Consider the following 27,722-nt stretch of genomic DNA (forward strand, 5'->3'; position numbering starts at 1 on the left):
CCCACTTGACTTCACATTCCAGGATATCTGGCTCTAGGTGAGTGATCACACCATCGTGATTATCTTGGTCCTGAAGATCTTTTTTGTACAGTTCTTCTGTGTATTCCTGCCACCTCTTCTTAATATCTTCTGCTTCTGTTAGGTCCATACCATTTCTGTCCTTTATTGAGCCCATCTTTGCATGAAATGTTCCCTTGGTTTCTCTAATTTTCTTGAAGAGATATCTAGTCTTTTGCATTCTGTTGTTTTCCTCTATTTCTTTGCATTGATCGCAGAGGAAGGCTTTCTTATCTCTTCTTGCTATTCTTTGGAACTCTGCATTCAGACGCTTATGTCTTTTCTTTTGCCCTTTGCTTTTCACTTCTCTTCTTTTCACAGCTATTTGCAAGGCCTCCTCAGACAGCCATTTTGCTTTTTTGCATTTCTTTTCCATGGGGGTGGTCTTGATCCCTGTCTCCTGTACAATGTCACAAATCTCCATCCATAGTTCATCAGGCACTCTATCAGATCTAGGCCCTTAAATCTATTTCTCACTTCCACTGTATAATCATAAGGGATTTGATTTAGGTCATACCTGAATGGTCTAGTGGTTTTCCCTACTTTCTTCAATTTAAGTCTGAATTTGGCATTAAGGAGTTCATGATCTGAGCCACAGTCAGTTCCCGGTCTTCTTTTTGCTGACTGTATAGAGCTTCTCCATCTTTGGCTGCAAAGAATACAATCAATCTGATTTTGGTGTCGACCACCTAGTGATGCCCATGTGTAGAGTCTTCTCTTGTGTTGTTGGAAGAGGGTATTTGCTATGACCAGTGCATTTTCTTGGCAAAACTCTATTAGTCTTTTCCCTGTTTCATTCTATATTCCAAGGCCAAATTTGCCTGTTACTCAAGGTGTTTCTTGACTTCCTACTTTTGCTTTCCAGTCCCCTATAATAAAGAGGACATCTTTTTTGGGTATTAGTCCTAAAAGGTCTTGTAGGTCTTCATAGAACCATTCAACTTCAGCTTCTTCAGCATTACTGGTTGGGGCATAGACTTGGATTACTGTGATATTGAATGGTTTGCCTTGGAAACAAACAGAGATCATTCTGTTGTTTTTGAGATTGCATCCAAGTACTGCATTTTGGACTCTTGTTGACCATGATGGCTACTCCATTTCTTCTAAGGGATTCCTGCCCACAGTAGTAGATATACGGAGCACAACCGGGACGAGCTACCCCACGTCCGAGGTCAGGGGCAGAAGCCGGGAGGACCCCATGCCCGAAGGGCGGTGGCCAAGAGGAGTTACCCTACATCCGAGGTCAGGGGCAGCGGCCGAGAGTGCCAGGCTGTGATGGCGCAGGAACGGCGAGAGGAGCTACCCCATGTCTGAGGTCAGGGGTGGCAGCCGGGAGGAGCTACCCCTCAACAGAGGCCAGAGGCAGTGGCCGGGAGGAGCAACCCCACGTCCAAGGAGCTGTGGCTTCACGGGCACAGGAGGGCCTAGAGGAGCTATTCCACGTTCAAGGTCAGGAGGGGCGGCGGTGAGGAGATACCGGTACCTTGTACAAGGTAAGGAGCAGCGGCTGCACTTTGCTGGAGTAGCCATGAAGAGATACCCCACGTCAAAGGTAAGAGAAACCCAAGTAAGGATGGTAGGTGTGCAAGACAGCATCAGACGGCAGACACACTGAAACCATAATCACAGAAAATTAGTCAATCTAATCACACTAGGAACACAGCCTTGTCTAACTCAGTGAAACTAAGCCATGCCCGTGGGGCCACCCAAGACAGGCGGGTCATGGTGGAGAGGCCTGACAGAATGTGGTCCACTGGAGAAGGGAATGGCAAACCACTTCAGTATTCTTGCCTTGAGAATCCCATGAACAGTATGAAAAGGCAAAATGATAGGATACTGAAAGAGGAACTCCCCAGGTCAGTAGGTACCCAATATGCTACTGGAGATCAGTGGAGAAATAACTCCAGAAAGAATGAAGGGATGGAGCCAAAGCAAAAAGAATACCCAGCTGTGGATGTGACTGGTGATAGAAGCAAGGTCTGATGCTATAAAGAGCAATATTGTATAGGAACCTGGAATGTCAGGTCCATGAATCAAGGCAAATTGGAAGTGGTCAAACAGGAGATGGCAAGAGTGAACGTCGACATTCTAGGAATCAGCAAACTAAAATGGACTGGAATGGGTGAATTTAACTGAGATGACCATTATATCTACTACAACCACTATGCTGCTGGTGTGCTGCTGCTGGTGCTGCTGCTGCTGCTAAGTCACTTCAGTCATGTACAACTCTGTGCAACCCCACAGACGGCAGCCCACCAGGCTCCCCTGTCCCTGGGATTCTCCAGGCAAGAACACTGGAGTGGGTTGCCATTTCCTTCTCTAGTGCATAAAAGTGAAAAGTGAAAGTGAAGTCACTCAGTCATGTCCGACTCTTCGCAACCCCATGGACTGCAGCCCACCAGGCTCCTCCATCCATGGGATTTTCTAGGCAAGAGTACTGGAGTGGGGTGCCATTGCCTATAATCAATGGTAAATATTATTAAGCAATATCCATCAGTACAACTAAATATGATAATGCTCAAAAGAAAAAATGGAAATACCTTGGAATTTCAGAGAGTTGTTTAAATTTAATTGTTCTTGCATGGCCCTTATATAGCAAAAATCACAGTCTCAATAAAAATGGTTGATTCTAAAATATTTCATAAGAATACAGTACAGTGTTAGTTGCTCAGTCATGTCTGACTCTGCGACCTTACGGACTGCCGCCCAACAGGCTCCTCTGTCCATGGAATTCTCCAGGTAAGTATATTGGGGTGGGTAGCCAATCCCTTCTCCAGGGTATCTTCCCAACCCTGGTATTGAACCCAAGTCTTCCACATTGCAGGTAGATTATTTACCATCTGTCACCAGGGAAGCCCTTTGTAAGAATATTTAATAGTAATTAAATAAATTTGGAATAAAGTTAAATTCCTTTTTTTTTAATGTCAGGTAGACCTAAGAAAGAAGCCTTGTTAGCTATTTATTAATTATGCAGCTTTGGAAAATTTAGATTTCCTCACTGGATCTCATTCTGCATCTCATTTTATAAAATGTGAGCAATGCCTACCATGTGCTGTAAAACACTTGGCAAAATACCTGCCACATAACAAGTACTCAAAAATTGGTAGATTTATTATTAACAGTAATAGTAGTATTTGGTTTTGCTGTTACTATTAGTACTATATTTGCCTTTGTTAAGAAACTCCATACGGATTCCTGATGCAAATTTTTCCATATTCATTCTTTTGAACAAAAACTGTCTACAGGTGATCTACCTGTAGATCTATATACATCAATTCAACATAGCAAATTTTAATCTAATAACAACAATGAAATCTTCTCTATTATATGGATAAGTAATTACATAAGTTTTATAAAAATTTATTAGTGAAAGTGAAAGTGAAGTTGCTTAGTCGCGTCCAACTCTTAGCCACCCCATGGACTGCAGCCGACCAGGCTCCTCCGTCCATGGGATTTTCCAGGCAAGAGTACTGGAGTGGGGTGCCATTGCCTTCTCCAGTTGTTTCCCTGCTGCTGCTGCTGCTAAGTCGCTTCAGTCGTGTCCGACTCTGTGTGACCCCATAGACTGCAGCCCACCAGGCTCCCCCGTCCCTGAAATTCTCCAGGCAAGAATACTGGAGTGGGTTGCTCTTTCCCTCTCCAATGCATGAAAGTGAAAAGTGAAAGTGAAGTCGCTCAGTTGTGTCGGACTCCTAGCGACCTCATGGACTGCAGCCTACCAGGCTCCTCCATCCATGGGATTTTCCAGACAAGAGTACTGGAGTGGGGTGCCATTGCCTTCTCTGAAAAATTTATTAGTAATCCCTGTTAAATGACCCATTGACTTTATATGACATGGTTATGATTTACATCTAGATAAATGAATCTTTAAATGTACACTATCTTTAATTATATACTCACAGTAATTTGTCTGATATGAGCGGAGACAATGCCGATGATTTTCAGTGATCATAGATAATGTCTTAGGGAACTAACTCTGAAATAATCTAGATTCTCAAAATTAGTTTTCTTATTTAATCACACTCGCTAGCTTACATCTAAAATATGCCACATGGAGTGTTTCAATTTAAGTAAAACTACAATTTAGGAATTTACAAGAATCCTTGACATTTGAATTAATAATTCAGTTACAGTAGCCACTATAGTAAACATGACAATAATTATGTTTGTAAAATTTTCAAAATGGTATACTTATTGAATGTATATTCAATATAGCATTACCACATAACTTAGTAATTTTAGAGCAAAATTTGCTGGGTAGCTTGACTAAAAAATATGTTTCTAAAAGCATGTATTTTCATTTGACTATTATTAAGGTATATGTATTATTAAGGTATATTTTTCAATAACTTTATGTAATTCTGTGTGTCTTTAAAAGCTAGCCTTATTAAACAAACAGTTTTTAAGTTGGTTATAAAAATGTTATTCATCAGTTTGATTTAATTGATATTATATGATTTTAGTAGGCAAAATAACCTTTCTGCTCTCTATTGGACAAATAAATTATAACTCTTTTTTTCTACTTAAACTCACCATTTGAAAATATGTGTTTTACTAAATATTTGGTAGTAACCTATAAGGGAAAAGAATATACATATATCTGAATGACTTTGTTGTATAGCCGAAACTAACACAACATTATAAATTAGTTATACTTCAATAAAAAATTAAAAAATATATACGTTTAAGAAAAAAAACGTGTGATTGATTGCCATGAAGGAATTTTGGCAAAAGTGATTAAATGTGAATTTCTTAAGAGACTATGACTGTACTTGTTATTTTTGATAGGTAGATAACTGCTAGTGAACATCATTGGTTGGTTCTTTTTTAAGCAATTTACTTCATTCATACTTATTTGCCTATGTGAACCACACTGCTTACCCTATTTAATTTGATCTTGTGCTTATAAATTTTTGTCCCTGGTTATGTTTTATACCTGACTAGTCTTCTATGTATACAGTCATTATTTAGTTTGACATACACATTCTGTCTGAGCAATAAAAGCATTTCATTGACATTGACATTTAAGCTGCAGAACATATTGAAACATATTTACATTCAATGTTCTTCTCTGAAAGTACTATGTAAAAGGTACCTATTCTTTACTTGCAAAGTCTTTACTATTTGGGCAAAAGCTACATTCTTATTTCTTCCCATAGAATAAAATAATAAGCTGAGAGATAAATCACCATAGCATTATTCAGTTACTTACTGCAATGTAATCAGAAAGCCTATCTCCTGACCTCTAATCCCCAAGACTACTCTCCTTTGTGAAATCTGTCTTCACTTCCAGTTAGATTCAAGTAATAAAAGTTTTGAATGCTTTAAAAAATCATGTCTTTTTGATAAAGAGGTTTGATATTCTATTTTCCACTTAATATAATGTTTTCTTGGACTGAAAGTGAGTGCCCATTTATTCATAATTTTAGCAAGTTGACTATAGCTGTCGGGTTGTCTTAAGTATCACAAAGGTTACAGAGAACTATGCAGCAAAGCCTGACAAGGAAAAGAAAGAACTGGGCTTTATTGAGCTCCCTCCCAGTTACTACTTAATATATTCTGACATGTTTCAAATTGTAGGTCACAATCTATTTATACTTCTGGAAAGTTCATTCTCAGCGAGCATTGTGGAAATGAGATTGAAACATTTTTGTCTTTTCCATGAATACAAGTAAGCCGACTCAAGCCTTCTGACACTAAATAGTTTAGTGTTGCTCTCACCATATGGTCCAAATGAACCAGTAAATTTGACTTACACAGCCAGATGCATAATTAGAGAGAACCCTACTTTCATTCTCTCATAGGTCTGTTATAAAAATTCAAGGACCAAATACAGTGCATGGAACTTAGTAAGCAACCCTACATATATATATTTGCCTATATAAATTATCATTATCCTGACAATGATCATAACTAGTGTTATTTTAATTTTTAATAAGTATTGTCTGATTCTAAAAAGAAAGCATGGTGGGATATTTAGAAAACAACAGAAGTGTAATGAAGGACCTATTGTGTATGTGTTTTTTTTCTATATTAGATAAACAAGCTTTTTTCTTGTGCTTTTAAATTTTATAATACAATGTGATTTTTCTCTATTTTTCTTTATTATTATATAGTTTTCAGTTATGGTGTTTTTATCATATATCATTCATCTTTTAGATATGCTATATTTTATATATTAACTACTTGTATTCAGGTTTTTATCTCCAAAATTATTTTATGAACATTTTCACTTCCAGATATTTTGCTTTTTATTATGTAATCTTTGTGTCTAAAGGTGACATTATTTATTTAAAGCTGCATATTCCTATGTCACTTATTTGTTAAACTATATGCACTATTTTATTTTTTCAGTTTTATACTTTCAACTTATTCTCTTGGGTTCTTAAAAAGCAAATAGGACCAAATATCCAGCTCTTAGAACTTTCTAAATATAATCAGTATCTATTTAATATGTTAAGGGAGTTAGAACATCAAACTTAATTTAAATTAAAAACAGCCCTTGTTTAAATAAAAAGTGAAAGAAAAACAAAGGACGGTTTATATGTATGTTCAACCTTTATCAAGATATTAATCAAGTGATTGTGTACTTCACATCCCAGGTACATAGGTGACTTGAGATATATCGGTATATAGTTTCATTATCAGTTTCACCATGTTTGAAGGGTGTTCACAAGTTCCTAGCTTAATTTGCCTTTGAGCAAATACTTTTAGGGCCATCAAACTTGATCATAATTGATGACAGTCATATACGTTACCATCAAATTTGGGGCACTGACCTGGACAGAAAGATCTTGAATGAATGGGATAGAAATTTATCTCCATCTACTTGTCTACTGTAAGGGCCCTTCCTATTGCAGTAAGACTTTCATTTAATTTTTCTTTCCTCAGTGGAGACTTCCTTCCTCCAGCTTCATTCTTGGGAATAAAATTTTCATTCCTAAAGTATATAGATGTGGTGACAGAGAGCACCACAAAGAGAGCCTCTGCATTCTTCTTGTTGAATTCATTTAAATAGCTCAATACCAATGTATTTCTTACCATAGAAAATTGTACAATTACCTCTTCATCTAGCCAATTTTATACATTTTCACATTTTCCAAATTAGAATTGCCTCCCTTTAGGCATAATTCTAAACTTTTATGAGTGGGAGTATTTGAGAATATTGCCCTAAATTTACAAAATTTCTTGCTCTATTCATCTAAATTGACTGTGTAGAAAACCTTGATTCATTTTGATATAAACATTCAAAATCTAAATAACAGACCTGTAACAGTAAGAAAATATCACATAGTGTGAACATATCTTAGAGAATTAATATTCATAAACATGAAGATTAATTGTGCACATAATATAAATACCCTCCTGTAGCAGTGTTGAAAATATAATTTCATAAATTATTCTCTATTTTCCATAAAAAAATGACTGAATAAGTCAATGCTTTACTCTATTTTCCATTGCTCTGCCAAGGCAAACTTTATCTTAAATGTATCTTCCTATGAGCAGGTCACAGAAATGAACTACATGGACCTTTGTTCATATAGTCAATGTCAATCTATTTCATTTTGTAGTACCTTCCTATATGGATACAACTCATATATTTTTAGTTTTAGTTTTCTTCATTACAAAAACCTTAAGGAATGAGGAAAAACTCATTTCTACATGCAGAATTTTAATTATGCCTCTCAGATGTGTGCCTTTAATTAACTGGTGACATTTCCTTTGTTCAATTATTATAGTTATATACAACTGTCATAAACTTATAAATTTTAATTAAGGCTGCCCCAAACCCTAGATATATAGTGTCCACATAGGAATTTGCCAAAGGCTTAACTGTAAGTAAACCAACAATGAATAAATCCATGAACTGCCCACTGGGATTTGTTTTACAAATTAACACTTGTGTGGAGATAATGAGGTTCTACAGTCCATAATACCAAACAATGTTTTACAAAACCACATTTTTAAAAGTGATAAATGCATTGTAAAAGACTTAATTAACTATCATATTATTATTATTTGTTGCTATAAGACAATAACTACATAGCTATATATCAAGTTGAATTCATATGAGAACTCATTTGCATTATTAATTAGAAACATATATTTTTTCTGAATGTACTTTCTAGATAAGTCAAGATCTAATACACTGAATATTAAACTTAATAATGTATGGGTTCCAGATAAATGAATAGATAAACTTGATATATTGTGGATTTAAGAATGCAGCAAGGTCTGGACAAATGATTTGAATGAAACATTATAAGTTGTGCTGTATTTATATATAGCTCACAGAACAGTACAGTATTAGCCACTCAGTTGTATCCGACTCTTTGTGACCTTGTGGACTGTAGCCCACCAGGCTCCTCTGTCCATGGAATTCTCCAGGCAAGAATACTGGAGTGGGTTGCCCTTCCTTTCTCCAGGGGATCTTCCTAACCCAGGGATCTAATTCAGACCTCCTCCATTGCAGGTAGATTCAGGGAAGCCCTTATATAGCTCAAGTCAGGATAGCAAGTTCAACGTTTCAGAGACTTTTCTCTTTGGATCCATCTCAGGTTGAATAGGTAGCCATAGTTTGGAGTGTCAAACCCTTTCGTTGGCTTAAATACTTCCAAAGATAAATATAAGAAACTCATCTGGTCGCAACCCAAAGATTATCTTAATGAGAAAATTAAGAGCTAAATAACTCTAAACACCTCATTTGCATAAAAAAGCATCTTCCCTAAAGCCAAGCAGTATGTGTGTTGTAAAATATAATTACAGGTCACACCCTCTTACCTCATATTCAATAGATTTTCATTTGCATATTCATTGAAGGTCTCAGTACACAGCTTTTCCAATGGCAATAGAATATACTTTGTGGACTGGCTCCCCCTCAGGCAGAATGAATATATGTAGTAAGACTCCTAATGCCTTTTTTGATTTAATCAACCTGATGAATTCTTGTTTAGAATTCTAATAAGTAGTTAAAATTATCTTAATTATCAATTAATCATATCAAAAATATTTATAAGCATAAAACTATTAAAGAAATAGAAATGTTTTTACTCTGAGAATGTAAGTCAGAAAATGGCTTGCTGCTCCTGAATGCCATTGAAAATACTTCTTCATGTGGCTCTTTCAGTTATCATTATTCTAAATACCACAAAGAATAACAAGCAATAGAAGCAGAGAGAAATTCAAATATGATGAAAATTAACCATGTAGTGGGTGTGAAGAACATATGAATTGATTTTCCATCTGACTATCTAAATCTGCACTTATTGTAGAAGAACTGAATGTGCATAGATTGCATTCTAATTGTTGCACAATCTCCTTTGCACTAATATTGGGATTTGAAAAGTATATTTTTATTATGCATTAGGGTTGATTCTTTTCCCAGTAGGAACATATTTTAAATGTAATACAAGTCAGTAGAGAAATATATGTTAACGTTCACTTATGAGCTGTAGGAAACACTTTTTCCAAGCACAGCTATAGCATAAATTAATAAGAATCTCTTTTATATCCAAATATGTAGTAACCTGATATTTCCAAAGCAACATGTTTTGAATATGCTAGATTATAATATCAACAGAGTAGTTTTGATTTTAGATGGAATTTTTGATACTATAAGATATACTGATATAGTATGTATATATTTCAAATAAATCTAATTTTTAATGACATGAGTTTTAACATTAGGCAAACTTGGATTATAAATATATATATTTTGTAGTCAAAAAGATAAGGCTTGTAAAACTGATTTTGCCTCATCATTTTAAGCCAGAGTCAGAATATCTATAAGCCCTGAGCCCTGTCAATGATAAGCATTTAACACAAGATAGTGTTCATTATTATTATTAATTTTTGTGACTTGAACTTTGATATACTCAATTTAGAACAATTGCCACTGATTATTTTGAATTAATTATTAGATTTAATTTTTATATTTGTTATTAAGACACTGGGAATGATATTCATTATAATTCAACATTAAGTATTTTCTATATATTTTTCACATGTAAGGAAAATTGCACATTATTTGCACATACAAAACCATTCAATTATTTACCCAGAACTGATGGCATACAAGTTCCTCCATTTTGACAGTAGTTGCTACAGTGGTTGATTTCACATCTTTCTCCTGAATAACTAGGCCAACAGTGACACCTCAAATCACCCTTCTCATTTAAAATGCATCTTCCTCCATTTTCACAAGTCAATTTGCATGAATCATCTGGTTATAAGAAGAAATGTACAAATTAGCATGCCATTCAGTAGATGGTAGAGTAAGAAAAATTCAAATAAAAATTAAATACTAAGACTTGACTTTTTTTTTCATAAAATTCCAAAACTAAATACACCTAATATAAAAGTAGAAGAAACAAAATACTATCTGAAAATAGAGAATCAGATTTCAACTATTGTTGAAGGTGAACACAAATGTTCAATTAACTTTTATTCTTTCTCAGGCTTAAAGCACTATTTACCATTTTTTATATTTGTTAAAATATTAAACAATAAAACTAACTGAAACTTTCTAAAAATAAAATATTTTCCAACCAATAAGTGTTTTTTCACAGTATGGGGAAATATGGCTTATTTTTCAAGGAATGTCTGATATTAAGCCAAACTGAAATATGTAAGCTAAATATTATAGTATATATATATAGCCATACATATAATATATATAGTATAGTGCTCATATAGAAATAAACACATACATATATATATATATATAATTTATAGTATAGGGAAACATTTAAATGAAAAAATACTCTTTGATGTACATACTTATATTTACAAACACACAAAACAAAAAGTTACTTAGATTTGATAGAAGGCGGTGATAAGTGTCAGAAACATCTATTTCCATATATAAACTGATTAGGCATAATTTGCCTACATAATACATTTTGGCTTTGAAAAGGAAATGATGATCATTCCTTGAGGTCACAGAATTAGTTTTAAAAATATGATGAATCTGATTTATGATAAAGATTGGTTTGGAATCATTTTCTGGATTTTTTCTGTATGTATAGACATGGCTCTTTCTCCATTAGAAATACTGCTCTATGTAGACCAGGGCGCAATGCCCAATGGAACAAAGACAATTAACAATAGTTTAAGAAGCAGTCTATCCAGAAAATATCTTTTTCTAAAGTCATTCTTATTTTGTATGAAGTCAAAACAGCTTATATTCTTTACCCAAGATACACTGACCTAGACATAGCAGCAGCTTGAATATATGACTGCAGTAATCACAAGAACACCTTAAAGAGCCTTAGTGACATTAAATGACAACAATTCAAGTATCATAACTACTGTCATAAATAGAGACAATCAGCAGTGTCAAACAAATTCTGATATTTTTGGCATTGCAAAACAGCTTCCAATACTTTTTCAAGTAGGGAGGCTTCAGGTTGGCATTACTAAATTTTGCATTTGTAATATGAAGTACTCTCTCATGAGGCACTATATATATACGTGGTATAAACAAAGGGACAACTGATATAGTAAGATTTGGTTTTAGGTCCTAGTTCTGCTCCTTTTCATTATAGGGGACTGGAATGCAAAAGTAGGAAGTCAAGAAACACCTGGAGTAACAGGCAAATTTAGCCTTGGAATACGGAATGAAGCAGGGCAAAGACTAATAGACTTTTGCCAAGAAAATGTATTGGTCATAACAAACACCCTCTTCCAAGAACACAAGAGAAGACTCTATACATGGACATCACCAGATGGTCAACACCGAAATCAGATTGATTATATTCTTTGTAGCCAAAGATGGAGAAGCTCTATACAGTCAGCAAAAACAAGACCAGGAGCTGACTGTGGCTCAGACCATGAATTCCTTATTGCAAAATTCAGACTTAAATTGAAGAAAGTAGGGAAAACCACTAGACCATTCAGGTATGACCTAAATCAAATCCCTTATGATTATACAGTGGAAGTGAGAAATAGATTTAAGGGCCTAGATCTGATAGATAGAGTGCCTGATGAACTATGGAATGAGGTTCGTGACATTGTATAGGAGACAGGGATCAAGACCACCCCCATGGAAGAGAAATGCAAAAAAGCAAAATGGCTGTCTGGGGAGGCCTTACAAATAGCTGTGAAAAGAAGAGAAGCGAAAAGCAAAGGAGAAAAGGAAAGATATAAACATCTGAATGCAGAGTTCTAAAGTATAGCAAGAAGAGATAAGAAAGCCTTCTTCAGTGATCAATGCAAAGAAATAGAGGAAAACAACAGAATGCAAAAGACTAGAGATCTCTTCAAGAAAATCAGAGATACCAAAGGAACATTTTATGCAAAGATGAGATCGATAAAGGACAGAAATGGTATGGAACTAACAGAAGCAGAAGATATTAAGAGGAGATGGCAAGAATACACAGAAGAACTGTACAAAAAAGATCTTCACGACCCAGATAATCACGATGGTGTGATCACTGACCTAGAGCCAGATATCCTGGAATGTGAAGTCAAGCGGGCCTTAGAAAGCATCACTACGAACAAAGCTAGTGGAGGTGATAGAATTCCAGTTGAGCTATTCCAAATCCTGAAAGATGATGCTGTGAAAGAACTGCACTCAATATGCCAGCAAATTTGGAAAACTCAGCAGTGGCCACAGGACTGGAAAAGGTCAGTTTTCATTCCAATCCCAAAGAAAGGCAATGCCAAAGAATGCTCAAACTACCACACAATTGCACTCATCTCACACGCTAGTAAAGTAATGCTTAAAATTCTCCAAGCCAGGCTTCAGCAATATGTGAACCGTGAACTTCCTGATGTTCAAGCTGGTTTTAGAAAAGGCAGAGGAACCAGAGATCAAATTGCCAACATCTGCTGGATCATGGAAAAAGCAAGAGAGTTCCAGAAAAACATCTATTTCTGCTTTATTGACTATGCCAAAGTCTTTGACTGTGTGGATCACAATAAACTGGAAAATTCTGAAAGAGATGGGAATACCAGACCACATGATCTGCCTTTTGAGAAATTTGTATGCAGGTCAGGAAGCAACAGTTAGAACTGGACATGGAACAACAGACTGGTTCCAAATAGGAAAAGGAGTACGTCAAGGCTGTATATTGTCACCTTGCTTATTTAACTTCTATGCAGAGTATATCATGAGAAACGCTGGGCTGGAAGAAGCACAAGCTGGAATCAAGATTGCCGGGAGAAATATCAATAGCCTTAGATATGCAGATGACACCACCCTTATGGCAGAAAGTGAAGAGGAACTCAAAAGCCTCTTGATGAAAGTGAAAGTGGAGAGTGAAAAAGTTGGCTTAAAGCTCAACATTCAGATAACGAAGATCATGGTTTCTGGTCCCACCACTTCATGGGAAATAGATTGGGAAACAGCGGAAACAGTGTCAGACTTTATTTTTCTGGGCTGTAGAATCACTGCAGATGGTGACTGCAGCCATGAATTTAAAAGACGCTTACTCCTTGGAAGGAAAGTTCTGACCAACCTAGATAGCATATTCAAAAGCAGAGACATTACTTTGCCAACAAAGGTCGGTCTAGTCAAGGCTATGGTTTTTCCTGTGGTCATGTATGGATGTGAGAGTTGGACTGTGAAGAAGGCTGAGCGCCGAAGAATTGATGCTTTTGAACTGTGGTGTTGGAGAAGACTCTTGAGAGTCCCTTGGACTGCAAGGAGATCCAACCAGTCCATTCTGAAGGAGATCAGCCCTGGGATTTTTTTGGAAGGAATAATGCTAAAGCTGAAACTCCAGTACTTTGGCCACCTGATGCAAAGAGTTGACTCATTGGAAAAGACTCTGATGCTGGGAGGGATTGGGGGCAAGAGGAGAAGGGGATGACAGAGGATGAGATGGCTGGATGGCATCACTGACTCGATGGAGATGAGTCTGAGTGAACTCCGGGAGTTGGTGATGGACAGGGAGGCCTGGCGTTCTGGGATTCATGGGGTCACAAAGAGTCGGACACGACTGAGCGACTGATCTGATCTGATCTGATCTGATCCTTACTATGCATAAATTAAACACTCCAAGCCTTAGTTATTTCTACTTTAAGGTAGCCTTAATGACACATGTACAATTTAACTCATAGATTTGTTGTGAATATTAAATAAGACACTTGAAAGTAAAAGTAAAATTATAGAGCTTTGTAAATTTTGAGGTACATAAGTAAATACCATACACATACACACAATTGAGAGTCTGAGTTCTAACCATACTGGAATAGTTCAAGGATGGAGACCTGCAATCTGGGTCTACAAGGTGTATTGCTAAATTTCAACAGGAAATTGAGGCACTCATTTGGTAAATTACCAAGTGACAATCTTAGTGAGCATTATGTTCTGAGTGCAGATGAGGTGCACTGAGAATCCAGCTCACATGGAATGGAATCTATGAAAGCCAGAAGGTGAGCATTGGAGGGACTCAGTGAAAGTTACTAAGACTGGACTGGATTACAGAGTGTGAGGGAAGGAATTGAAAGACAAGTGAATTTGAAGAGATAAGCAGTGTGTCACAGGAGATTCTTGGATGTTGGACTTTTCCTCAAAAGTAGTGTTAAGTCTTTGAAAAGTCTAGAATGTCTAAGAATGAGTGTAATGATGTGGTTAAACTGAAAGCACGGGGACTATTAGGATTCTGTTTAAATTGTCCAGGCTGGATAAGATGATGGCTTTAAAATAATGTAGGATAGATAAAAGTAGACACATTCTAAAAATAACTAGAAGATAAAAATCACATCAGAGGGAAAGGAAAAACTAAGATAATCCTTTAGTTTCAAACTAAGGGGCAATAGGACCTAAAGTGTTTTGTCTCTGAATGTATTAAATTGGAAATACCTATTTAAATGAAGTGGGAATCTCTAGCAAGGGTTGAATATAGACATCAAACTCTCAAGAAAGATCTGGAGTGGGAATAACATTTACTTAGAATAAAATTTACCGAAACATTTCTAACTCTTTTAGCATGAAACATCCTAAGTGGAGTTGTGAATGTGAATAGTGAAGATAACTATTAAAGGTATTATGATCACACCTAGGATTACTATGGGAGAGTGCAGTTTCACTGATGGATGGTCTATGCAAAACACATATATATTCAGAATCTCTACATGGTAGGATATGTGCATTTCTATAATGTGCCTCATTAGGCACCAGAAATTTAAACATATAACACTGCCTGTTGAAATGAAAGTGGAGTTACAGTCTTTCAAAACCTAACTGTAATAGTTCTATAATGAAAATGGAAGCTGCTTTTGTCAATATCTAAATTGCCCCCAGAAGCCAAGCTCCAGCAATTATAATCAACTGTAGGGAAGAGTAACTGAATACTTCTCCAAGAATGGGTAACATTTGAATTTCAAATTTCCTACATGAAGATTAAAAATACTCAGTGTGCTCATCATTTAACAATAGCAGCTAAAGAAAGGCAAGCAATTATAAACAGCTGAAAAAGTTAGCTATATCAAATGTCAGGAAAAATTAATTGGCTTTTATCTATAGTAATCAATAATTCTAAACTCCATTTATTTATATACTTAACCAAAGTGTTCCAAGTCATCCATTACCACAGCTTATATATATATAAAAGCCGATGTGAATAATTTTAACACTTGCATTATTTAATATATAAGACTTTTTTTTTAATTACAAAATAAATGTTGAGGTGTTTTCTGTAATCATGCCTTTCAGGTCGGGTTGAAAACATAAAACTAAAATTTCTAAAAGAGTTTAAGATTTTGGTTAAGTGTGTATTTAGATAAAATGTTTCCTCATTTAAAACTTGGGAAGTGAAAAGTGAAAGTGTTAGTCACTCAGTCATGTCTGCCGGTTTGTGAACCCATAGACTGTAGCCCACCAAGCTCCTGTGTCCATGGAATTATCTAGACAAGAATGCTGTAGTGGATCACCATGCCCTTTCCAGGGCATCTTTCTGAACCAGGGATTGAACCTGAGTCTCCTGCACTACAGGCAGATTCTTTACCAAAAAAAAATTACTTAATTTTTTTTGGGACCTTCATGACAGGTTTATATTAGAGTGCTGTATGTCTGCTTTTTGCAAGGCATTGTGCTGGGCACTTTCTGCAGGTTATTTCTAGTATTTTCCAATTACTCTGGACATGGATACTTTGGGTGGATTGGAAGCACTAGAGTGCATTATGATGATGAAGACTGTGGAATGCCTAGGTCCACCTTAGAGTACTACCATTATTAAGTATTGTTAGACAGTCAATTGAACCTCTCCATACTTCAATTTTTCATCTGCATATCTGAGGTTATTGATACTTCTCCCAGCAATTTTGATTCCAGCTTGTGCTTCCTCCAGCCCAGGGTTTCTCATGATGTACTCTGCATATAAGTTAAATAAACAGGGTGACAATATACAGCCTTGACGTACTCCTTTTCCTATTTGGAACCAGTCTGTTGTTCCATGTCCAGTTCTAACTGTTGCTTCCTGACCTGCCTATAGATTTCTCAAGAGGCAGGTCAGGTGGTCTGGTATTCCCATCTCTTTCAGAATTTTCCACAGTTTTTGTGATCCACATAGTCAAAGGCTTTGGCAAAATCAATGAAGCAGAAGTAGATGTTTTTCTGGAACTCTCTTGCTTTTTCAATGATCCAGCAAATGTTGGCAATTTGATCTCTGGTTCCTCTACCTTTTCTAAAACCAGCTTGAACATCTGGAAGTTCATGGTTCACGTATTGTTGGAGCCTAGCTTGGAGAATTTTGAGTGTCTTCCTATGTATTTGTTGATTTTGGATTATTGAATTAATTTTTTGTATTATTGGTTTCCCACATGGCTCAATGGCTCTCAGAGTGAGGCAGGCTCACTCTGCCTGCCAAGTCGGAGATGCAGATTTGATCCCTGGGTTGGGAAGATGTACTCAAGAAGGATATGGCAACTCACTCTCGTATTCTTCTTGGAGAATTCTGTGGACAGAGGAGCCTGGGGGACTACAGTCCATGGAGTCACAAAAGAGTCAGACATGACTTAGTGACTAAACAACTACAAGGACATTCAGATTAAGTAAAGGGGCAAAAGGGAGGTTATATAGAAGAGATAGTCTTATTTATTTATAAAAGAGAAACAACAAAAGCTGTCTGCAACTTGGTAATTTAAAAAAAAACAAACAAAAAACTTCTAACACCCAAATCAATGTAAACGTCACACTAGTAGCATAAGTTGTGTGCTTCCACGCAGAGTACAAATCTCTCTCCCAGGAGTCTTTCCCACCCCAACAGCAGTGTAAGTAGACAGTGCACAGGAGGCTCTTTGAGAACACTGCTTATGGTTGTCTGGAACTAGTGAAAATGTGGTACATCGTCTACAAGGAAGGAGTTGTTGACATTTTGAAGAATCTGTTTCCGAGATGTTATGTAGAACTCACAAATAGGTGGGGAATCAATGGAAACAGTGAGAGACTTTATTTTGGGGGGCCCCAAAATCACTGCAGATCGTGACTGCAGCCATGAAATTAAAAGACATTTGCTCTTTGGGAGAAAAGCTATGACCAACCTAGACAGTGTATTAAAAAGCAGAAACATTATTTTGCCAACAAATGTCCATCTAGTCAAAGCTATGGCTTTTCCAGGAGTCTTGCAATTATGTGAGAATTGGACTATAAAGAAAGCCAATTGCCAAAGAATTGATGCTTCTGAACTCTAATGTTGGAGAAGACTCTTGAGAGTCCCTTGGACTGCAAGGAGATCCAACCAGTCCTTCCTAAATGAGATCAGTCCTTGGTGTTCATTGGAAGGACTGATGTTGAAGCTGAAACTGCAATACTTTGGCCACATGTTGTGAAGAGCTGACTCATTTGAAAAGACCCTGATGCTGGGAAAGATTGAGGGCAGGAGGAGAAGGGGATGACAGAGGATGAGTTGATTGGATGGCATTTCCAACTGGATGGACATGAGTTTGAGCAAGCTTCGAGAGTTGGTGATGGACAGGGAAGCCTGGCATGCAGCAGTTCATGGGGTCACAAAGAGTCAGACACAACTGAGCAACTGAACTGAACTGAAGTAGAACTCGTGGCCATACACAGTTCACCTGCATGACTGTGTCAGAGTAGTGAGTGAAAAATGCACCAGATAATGTTTGAACATGTGCATATAATTCTATTATTCTGTCATCACAATTGAGATCATGCAAACTCTGACCGGGAGAAATGGTAAGGAGGAAGGGTTCCTCCTAGTACTAGGGAGAACACCCCTTTTCAATGACTGGCACTAAAATACTCTTCCAAAAGACCAATCAAGATTCACATTTAGCTTTCCATTAAGCATGTTCCAACCTACCATCCAACAGCAGACTTTGCACATCAGACATACTAACTGGAATAAATGACTCGTTATTTTCTTTACATTCAATGGTTTCGTGAGTTTTCAGACAGTTTCTTCTGTTTCAATGTCCTCTTCATTCATTCCTACCTAACCTAAATCTAATCTGTCCTTGCAGATCTTATTCTAAGGTCATATTCTATAGGAAATTCTAATCTTATCTCTAATTGGATAATCATCAAATTTTTCCTAACAGTTTGAACTTTGTCTCTTCTGTAGCTTATATCACCATTCCCATAAAGATCTATTTATTGGTGCTTGTGACATTCATCATTTCATCTTTGGAAGATCTTCAGCTATGGATATTCAGTACTTTAAAATATATACTAAATAAAAAAGCTATGACAGTTTTAGACACTGAGTGCCTTAGGAAATGCAAAAGTGTTTAGATGGCATATAACGCTCATCAGAGAACAAGGAGACAATGGTATGGGCATAGAGATGCTGACAGAGAACAAAGATTCTGTGTTCACACAAAGAGTTCATTCTAACAGAGAAATATTAATGCAACAGGTAGGAAGCCCTGCTATGAAGAGATCCTAAGTGTGTGTCTCATCGGAAAAACGTTTGCTGTGACCTGCAAGTGATTATGGAGCACTGTGCTTTTGTCTGTGACATAAAATCAATGTGTTGATTTTCTTTTTTCTTAGCATTTTTTCCCATTATGGCTAATGTCTTGAATATGAATAAACTATTGAAAGTCTGTCTGGATATCCCAGAGACAATTCTTCCCCCACCCTTTTCAACACACTATTTTTGTTTTTGATTTTTTATGTTTTGCTATTTAATACACTCCAGCATCTGAAATAATGTTTCAGGTTTTAAATGTTTGTTCCAACCGGTACCTTCTAAAGCATAAACTGAAACATTTGCAGTTTGCTTCTAACTTAGTTCTTGGTTTCTAAATTAATGCTATATTTGCTCATAAGTTCTCAAAATGTTTATTATATTTATTATTAATAAGAGTAGTAGTATTTATTATTAATCAGACTTTACAGAGGAAACTAAATCTTAGCTTCTAAATAAGTGTTGGCACACAGAAGTTGTTAAGTATAAAGTTACTAAATGGATAAATGGATTTGGTAGTTTGGTTTAAACTAACAGCTGAATGGTACCCTCAGAAATATCATTATCTTAACTGATACAAGAGCTATATAAAAAGGTCTCTTAATTTACTCTTTCATGCATGGTAGGTGCTCCATGCAGCTTTGTAATAAATGTACAATCAACTAATAGGAAGTCATTATCAGAGAAAATAATAGCTTATATAGGCACTCACGAACCAGTGATATCATGGAAATGATATCAGTGATTACTGAGTAGCTAATTCTGCTCAGTTTCAGTAGTTGTGAACATTTATTCTACACAGTAATTCATTATTTACAGAATAATGAAGTTTACCTACCCAACAAGCTGTCATCATTGCAGGTACCATTAATCAAATATTTTCCTTCTGGGCATGCACAAGTGGCCCCAGAAGGATTCAGTAAACAGAGGAATTCACATGCTAGATCCGAGCATGGATTGGGTACTGATCAAAACAAAACAAAAAAAGAACATAACTATAAATACAATAGGTTTCAAAAACATAAAATTCAACAAGGTTAGATGATGAATTAGCAATGTTGAAAAGAAATAACATCAATTTTTTTTTTTACCAGGAGTATATTATTTCAATATTCCAGTACTCCTTTATAGATGAAAAGAAATTACTAACTAAGGTCTAAGGGTTTCCCTGCTGGCTCAGTGATAAAGAATCCGCCTGCCAATGCAGGACACTCGGATTTGATCTCTGGGTCGGGAAGCTCCCCTGGAGAAGGAAACGGCAACCCACTCCAGCATTGTTGCCTGGGAAATCCCATGGACAGAGGAGCCTAGGGGGTTGCATGCCTCCATGGGGTCACAAAAGAGTCAGACATGATTTAGTGACTAAATAAAAACAACCCAGCATCTATTATTAATAGAAAATGTATCTTAATTTACATTTTCCATGAGGGAGAGGAAAATCAAACACATAATTTGTCACTTTTCCTTTGGCAAAAGAGTTGATCTGAGACACAGAAGTACAGTTTAGGACTATTGTAAAAGTCAAGCCAACTGAAGTCTTGGGGATCTAATTCTCATTTTAAATAGTTTCAAGACCTTTTTAACAGACATAAACAACTCCCTCTGATATTTACAAAGGCTTACAATCCATATGTAGTTGTCTGTTAGAACACAAACAAAACATGGTTTTTTCTCTCTAGAAAACATGTCTATGTGGTTTCCTTTCCATCAGATGTCTGCATGGATAAATGGGTACCACATTTATTTTTGTCTAAATTTCTATCCAATCAGTATCCTCTATAGCAACAGCTGCTTTGTGGCTTTCTGTACAGAATCTGTCCTTAGAATGAAACAGAAATGACATTAAGAAAGTGAAATGGTGACTATGAAAGTCACTTTCATTGTGTAAGAACCACTACTCAAGTACCTATTATACTTAGGGCAGACTTTATAGATTTTTTATGAAGGTGGGAATATTTGACCATGAATACGAATCAGACAGAACTAGAGGTTGAGAGGGTGATGTCCTCATATTAACCTTGGAACGGTATGTGTCAGATCATTGGTAAAGAGCAGCAAAAGTGTGAATAGAAGAAGGTTTTAGAGAAGTATATGTTGTTTTAACCTGATTCCAGAACTCATTTGTTACAATTCTTACCTTTCCAGATCATACTGAATGAAATTAAATCCTTTTTATTCACCATAAGGGATAATTATTAATAGAAGTAAATCTTAAACAATATTTTGAAGGGTGAACTGATACATAAACTCAGATCACTTGAATTTCAGCTACATTTTATTTCTTTGCTCTTCAATATTTTTATGGCTGTGCTTGAAACATATCTTTCAAGATACCAATGTCAAATATTTCTCTCTTTTTAGGAGAGAAAGTAGCAGTAAAAATCATAATCAGAGAAAATATAATTCTTGGGAACAATATCCTCAGATACCTTTAAAGATGAAATGTTAGATCTATAATTGTTACTTGGTTATCAGTGAGTGAAAAGGCTAATGATAAATTTCCTTACTTGCATGGTTTAACTATAGACATATCAGGTTTTATTAAGAATTTAGAAAGAAAAACATAGTATGAGAGAAATTTTTATAACAAATTTATTCTAATTCCAAGAAAACACAACCAAATCCTGAAATTTTCATATCTGTTATAGCGGAAATAGAAACTTTTGCATTATTTATATCTTGCCTTTGATAATTTGAAAAGTCTGGTGCAATCAAAATTAAAGTGACTTAACTTACTGGAGTTAAGCCATGAAAAGAGTTTTGAATTTAAAAATTCTTTATTTTGAGAATCATAAGAAAGTAACTTTGCCAAGATAGAAAATAGTATAAAATATTATACTTACAATCTAGTTGTTTATAGCGATGAGAAATCAAAACACCTTTTGTTTTGTCAACATTTAGAGCTAGGTACTCTACTGAACCATGGCCAAATTTTTGTACTCGAAATACACCATTTTTAGGACCTGCTCCATATATATAATCTTCAAAGACATCAATCCTATGTGGATGTAACAAACCTAGAATTTTTTAAAAGTGGAGTTATAAAAGTTGCAAATGTAAAGTCAGTCAGTCAGTCTTAAGAAAACTAAACTTATCCAAGATCATATCAAAAATCTTATTCCCGTTCATAAAAACTTTCAGAATTAGAATATTTTTAATATTAGCTATAAAATTGATGACTGATTTATTAGCAGTAAAAATATGTGAGATATTAAACTTATCACTAAGAACATACCAAACATTTCCATCATCACTTTAATCAATTTTACCATCACAAAGCATTTCCTGGGGGGCTTATTAATACAGAGTAATTTTTTCTGTTGTACAGTTTGCAAACAAACATAAAGCTTACATAACATTGATAACCACTGCACAAAAACAGTTCACAAAAGTCTCATTTTCTCGTGTTTCAGTTGCTCAGTTGTGTCCTACTCTTTGTGACCCCGTGGACTGCAGTACACTAGACTTCCCTGTCCTTCACTATCTCCTGGAGTTTGCTCAAACTTGTGTCTATTCAGTAAGTGATGTCATCCAACCATCTCATCCTCTGTCCCCCTGCTTCTCCTCCTGCCCTCAAACTTTCCCAGCATCAGGGTCTTTTCCAGTGAATCAGCTCTCTGCATCAGGTGGCCAAAGTATTGGAGCTTCAGCTTCAGCATCAGTCCTTCTAATGAATATTCAGGATTGATTTCTTTAAGGATTAACTGGCTTGATCTCCTTACTGACCAAGGGACTCTGAAGAGTCTTTTTCAGCACCACAATTCAAAAGTATCAATTCTTCAGCACTCAGCCTTTTTTCTGGTCCAACACTCACATTCATACATGATAATGGAAAAATCATAGCTTTGACTATCTGGACCTTTATAGACCAAGTGATGCCACTGCTTTTTAATATGCTGTCTAGGTTTGTCATAGATTTTCTTCCAAGGAGGAAGTCTAAATTTCATGGCTGCAGTCACTGTCTGCAGTGATTTTGGAGCCCAGGAAAATACAGTCTGTCACCTTCCCCACTTTCTCTCCATTTGCCATGAAGTGATAGGACTGGATGCCATGATCATAATATTTTAAATTTTGAGTTTTAAGCCAGCTTTTCAACCCTCCTCTTTAATCTCTATCAAGAAGCTCTTTAGTTCCTTTTTTCTTTCTGTTATTAACGTAGTGTTATCTACATATCTGAGGTCAATTATATTTCTTCTGGCAATCTTTATTTCAGTTTGTGATTCATTCAGCTGGCATTTCACATGATGTACTCTGAATAAAAGTTAAATAAGCAGGGTGACAATATACAGCCTTGACCTACTCCTTTCCCCCTTTGGAACCAGTCCATTGTTTCATGTCTGGTTCTAACTGTTGCTTTTTGGCCTGCATACAGGTTTCTCAGTAAACAGGCAAGGTGATCAGGTATTCCCATTTCTTGAAGAATTTTCCATAGTTTGTTTTGATCCACACAATCAAAAACTTTAGCATAGTCTATGAAGCAGAAGTGGATGTTTTTAAGGAACTCTCTTGCTTTTTCTGGAGAAGGCAATGGCACTCCACTCCAGTACTCTTGCCTGGAAAATCCCATGGATGGAGGAGCCTGGTGGGCTGCAGTCCATGGGGTGTGAAGAGTCGGACACGACTGAGCAACTTCACTTTCACTTTTCACTTCCATGCATTGGAGAAGGAAATGGCAACCCACTCCAGTGTTCTTGCCTGGAGAATCCCAGGGACGGCGGAGCCTGGTGGACTGCCATCTATGGGGGTCGCACAGAGTCGGACATGACTGACGCGACTTAGCAGCAGCAGCAGCTTGCTTTTTCTATGATCCAGTGGATGTTGGCAATTTGATCTCTGGTTCCACTGCCTGTTCTAAATCCAGCTTGAACATCTGGAATTTCATGGTTCACACACTGTTGAAGTTTGGCATGAAGGATTTTGAAGATTACCTTGCTAGCATATGAAATGAGTGCAATTGTATGCTAGTTTGAACATTCTTTGGCTTTGCCTTTCTTTGGGATTGGATTGAAAACTGATCTTTTCCAATTCTGTGGCCACTGATGAGTTTTCCAATTGCTGATTTTAAAGTGCAGCAATTTAACAGTATCATCTTTTAGGATTTGAAGTAGCTCAGCTGGAATTCCATCATCTAGCTGGAATTCCACTAGCTTTGTTAGTAAAGATGCTTCCCAAAGCCCACTTGACTTCACACTCTAGGCTGTCTGGCTCTTGTTGAGCGACCACACACACCATCATGGGTATCCAGGTCATCAAGAAGCTTTCTGTAAAGTTCTTGTGTATTCTTGCCATCTCTTCTTAATCTCTTTTGCTTCATTAAGTTCCTACCATTTCTGTGTTTTATTGTGCCAGTCTTTGCATAAAATGGTCCCTTGGTATCTCCAATTTTCTTGAAGAGATCCCTAGTATTTCCCATTCTGTAGTTTTCCTCCATTTCTTTGGATTGTTTACTTAAGAAGACTGTCTCGTCTCTCCTTGCTCTTCTCTGGAACCCTGCATTCAGTTGGGTATATCTTTCCTCTTCTCCTTTGCCTTTTACTTCTTTGCTTTTCTCAGCTATTTGTAAGGCCTCCTCAGACAACCACTTTGCCTTCTTGCATTTCTTTTTCTTGGGGATGGTTTTGGTTACTGCCTCTTGTATGGTGTTATGAACCTCTGTCCAGAGTTTTCAGGCATTCTGTCTAGCAGATCTAATCCCTTGAATCTATTTGTCACCACCACTGTATAAAATTAATGGTCAAACTAATTGTCTGAACATTAATTTTATCAATCATAAATTGGTTTTGAATAGTAAAATAATACCCCTAAATCTGACATTCTATTGTCTATTTTAGAAATAGTACAAAGAAAACAAATTGGTGAATGTCAATCATACATACAATTAGTCTGGCTGAGAATAACAGTAATAATAATTTCTCACATTTTACAAAATGGCTATTTTTAGAGATTTTTTAATAAAAATATATAATTTTGGTACTGAAATTTATAAAAAGTGAAATAGCAACATTTATATTTTACTTATAATCTAAATGTTGTAAAATATAAAATGCCTTTTAATATGTATTTTTCTTTATTGTTTCTTGAAATAGTAAAATATACATTTGAGCTAAAATGGGTTAATTTTTGTAATCAATTATATGAATGTTGAATTTTTTTTTTCCATTTAGTGTTATTAAACAAAAAACACACTCTTCTAGTAAGGGCACAGTGAAAATTCAATGCAATTATTCTTCTGGCAGCTTCTCTGCTTTTGCTTAAGAAAGAAAGAAAAAAAAAACTGGAAGCAAAGCAGTAAGTAAAACTTATTTACTTACTTATAAATTAGTATGCAAATATAAAACTTCAAGTATAAGTTGTGAACAAATTGTGGTAAATAGCTAAGGGGTTTTGGTAAGAAAGAGAAAGAGAAAATGAAGGGAAATAAATTAAGCAGAAAGAACTGAGATTCCCTGGCAAGGAAAGTGTGAGTCACAGAAGGGAGTAAAAAATGAGAGTGAAAAACAGAAGATAGACATAGAGATGGAGATAAAAAGGGTGCTATGAAAGAAGAGCACCAGTAGATTCTTCAGTCATTTATAGAAGAAGTACACTCTCAATTTTTACACATTGCTTTTCACATGGATGAGAGTGTCCCTATCAATTACCTATACTAATAAATGTTACTATGATGTTTTACTATAAAGTAACTCATTTCCTACTTATCACTGTAATTTGAAATAAAAATTAGTGTTCCCAGGCACTAATCTTGACTACTCGAAGTCTTCTGCTCAGAAAAGAACATCCACAGAAGCAACAAACAGAATGAATATTTTCTGAATCCAGTAGCAATGCATCACATTTGTCCTGGAGTCAAGAAGTTCTTCTGGTGTGGCCTCTTTGTTATTCTTAGTAGTAGGAATGAAAATTGCGATGAATATTAAGAGCTACAAGTTGAAATGAGATTCCCAGGTGGTAAAGAATCTACCTGCCAATGCAGGAGATGCAGGAGACATGAGCTTGATTCCTGAATGGGGAAGATCCCCAGAAGAAAGAAATGGCAACCCACTTTAATATTATTGCCTGGGAATCCCATGGACAAAGAAGCCTGGTAGGCTACAGTCTGTGGGGTCATAAAGAGTTGGACATGACTGAGTACCCATGCAAACACACACACAAAACTACACAGTAAGTTGAAAAGAGACATAAATTGAGGAAATATAGAATGTAAGGCTTTCATAATTGTATCTATGTTTCATTATTTAATATGCTCAGTGGTAATTAAAGGCAGAAACTAAAGCACTTCACAAACCTTGTTTGCTGGTCACAGAGACTACAGAATCAGAACCATCGTACAGAACACTGCCAATAACAGAGAGTTCAAGATCAGCCCAGTATATCCGTTCACTGAAATGATCCACAGCCAGACCTGTAAAATCAACACGCACAGACAAATGACAGCAATACATTTGAGATTATTTAAAATTATGTTTCTTCTCTTTAATGTATTGTTATAATTGAAAATTTGTTTTAAACAGCTTAGAAATCACCTAGTCTATATCATGATAGTGCAAAAATCAGAAAAAAATGAAATAACTTAATCTCTATCTGAAATATGTGTTAATAAATCACACAGAATTTATGTAATACAGTGTAGCAGGAAATATTTTTACTTCATGTAGGAAAAGCCATCCTAAATACCCCTCCCTTCTACTCTTACTGGTTTCTTAATTATGGTTGTTTTCTAGAAGACTTTCTTGTGACTTTTTTTTTTAATCTTTATAGTACACACAGAATTAATTCATCATTTAAACCATTTATCCAACCATTGTTTCAAATAATTCCAGGTAATTAGCTATATTTTGAATCTTTTCATGAAGGTGCATTTTGCAGAAAATAAAGGGTTCATGAGCTTAATCATAAGATATTTTCACCACCTTGAGTTGGTCTATAGTGTTATGAGACACCTGTGTGCATGCTGAAGTTTAAATTGACTAAAGATTGATGTTTACAATAGAGAATAATGAATAGTAAATTCCTTAATTAAGTTTCTCGTTGTACTTACATTTTTCACTCTAATTTTTTACTCTAATCATTAATTTGCTCTGAGACTGTCATGTATCTCTTTTTATCAGTATCTGTTAATGAATACCACTGGACTAAAATGACATGCAGTAAAAAATAATGTTTTTCTATTTATTCAATTTTTTATTTCATAATATAATTGGGATCTAGTCAGTGTCTTGTCGCACAAATATCATCAATGCTTAGAATTCCTTAGGTAAACTTCCTTCAGTTTAGAAAAGTAAGACCCATAACATATGAATTCTATAATAAATCTTTGTTGCTGTAGATATTCAATTTTTACAACGTAGCTAGACTATAGATATGACGTACGACACACTTTGAAACTACAAGGCAGTCAAATTACCTTTGACATCTGCATGCTAAAAAGCTTTCTGAATGAGATCATTCAATGAAAAAAAAAAATTGAGGAAATTGAATGCCATCTTAAAGGCAAGGCAACTGAGTGAAAAGTATTTTTGAGTTTACACTAATTGTTCTTTCTTGTAGATGGATCATAATTTAACAATCAAAATGAAAACATATCATGGTGAAAATCATTTGGAAATAATTTTTAAGTAATGTATGTGTCTATCCCAAATATAATTAAACTAAATAAAAATATTTCTCAGGTGTAATATAAAAATGTTCTATGTCCAATAAACCTCTAAGAAATGACTTACCAATTAAAACAAGTGGCCCATGTTTTACTAGTTTCTGCTCAATGATTAATCTGCTATTTGGACTTAT

At 35.8% G+C, this 27,722-nt stretch overlaps 1 protein-coding gene across 1 annotated transcript in view; it reads right to left on the reverse strand.

Moving 5' to 3' along the window:
• LRP1B (LDL receptor related protein 1B) overlaps nucleotides 1–27,722 on the reverse strand; it is a 2,178,569-nt gene that overhangs the window by 96,729 nt on the left and 2,054,118 nt on the right. The window contains exons 80-83 of the mRNA XM_086368415.1: nucleotides 26,221–26,337; nucleotides 21,779–21,952; nucleotides 19,774–19,899; nucleotides 10,115–10,279 (exon numbers count right to left, since the gene is read on the reverse strand). Of these exons, the coding sequence (XP_086224541.1) occupies nucleotides 10,115–10,279; nucleotides 19,774–19,899; nucleotides 21,779–21,952; nucleotides 26,221–26,337 (582 nt within the window). The remainder of the gene's footprint in view (nucleotides 1–10,114; nucleotides 10,280–19,773; nucleotides 19,900–21,778; nucleotides 21,953–26,220; nucleotides 26,338–27,722) is intronic.

Source organism: Bos grunniens, chromosome 2 (genome assembly GCF_055505025.1).
Source record: "Bos grunniens cultivar Pamir isolate PY7600 chromosome 2, Bosgru_T2T1.0, whole genome shotgun sequence".
Classification (NCBI taxonomy): domain Eukaryota; kingdom Metazoa; phylum Chordata; class Mammalia; order Artiodactyla; family Bovidae; genus Bos; species Bos grunniens.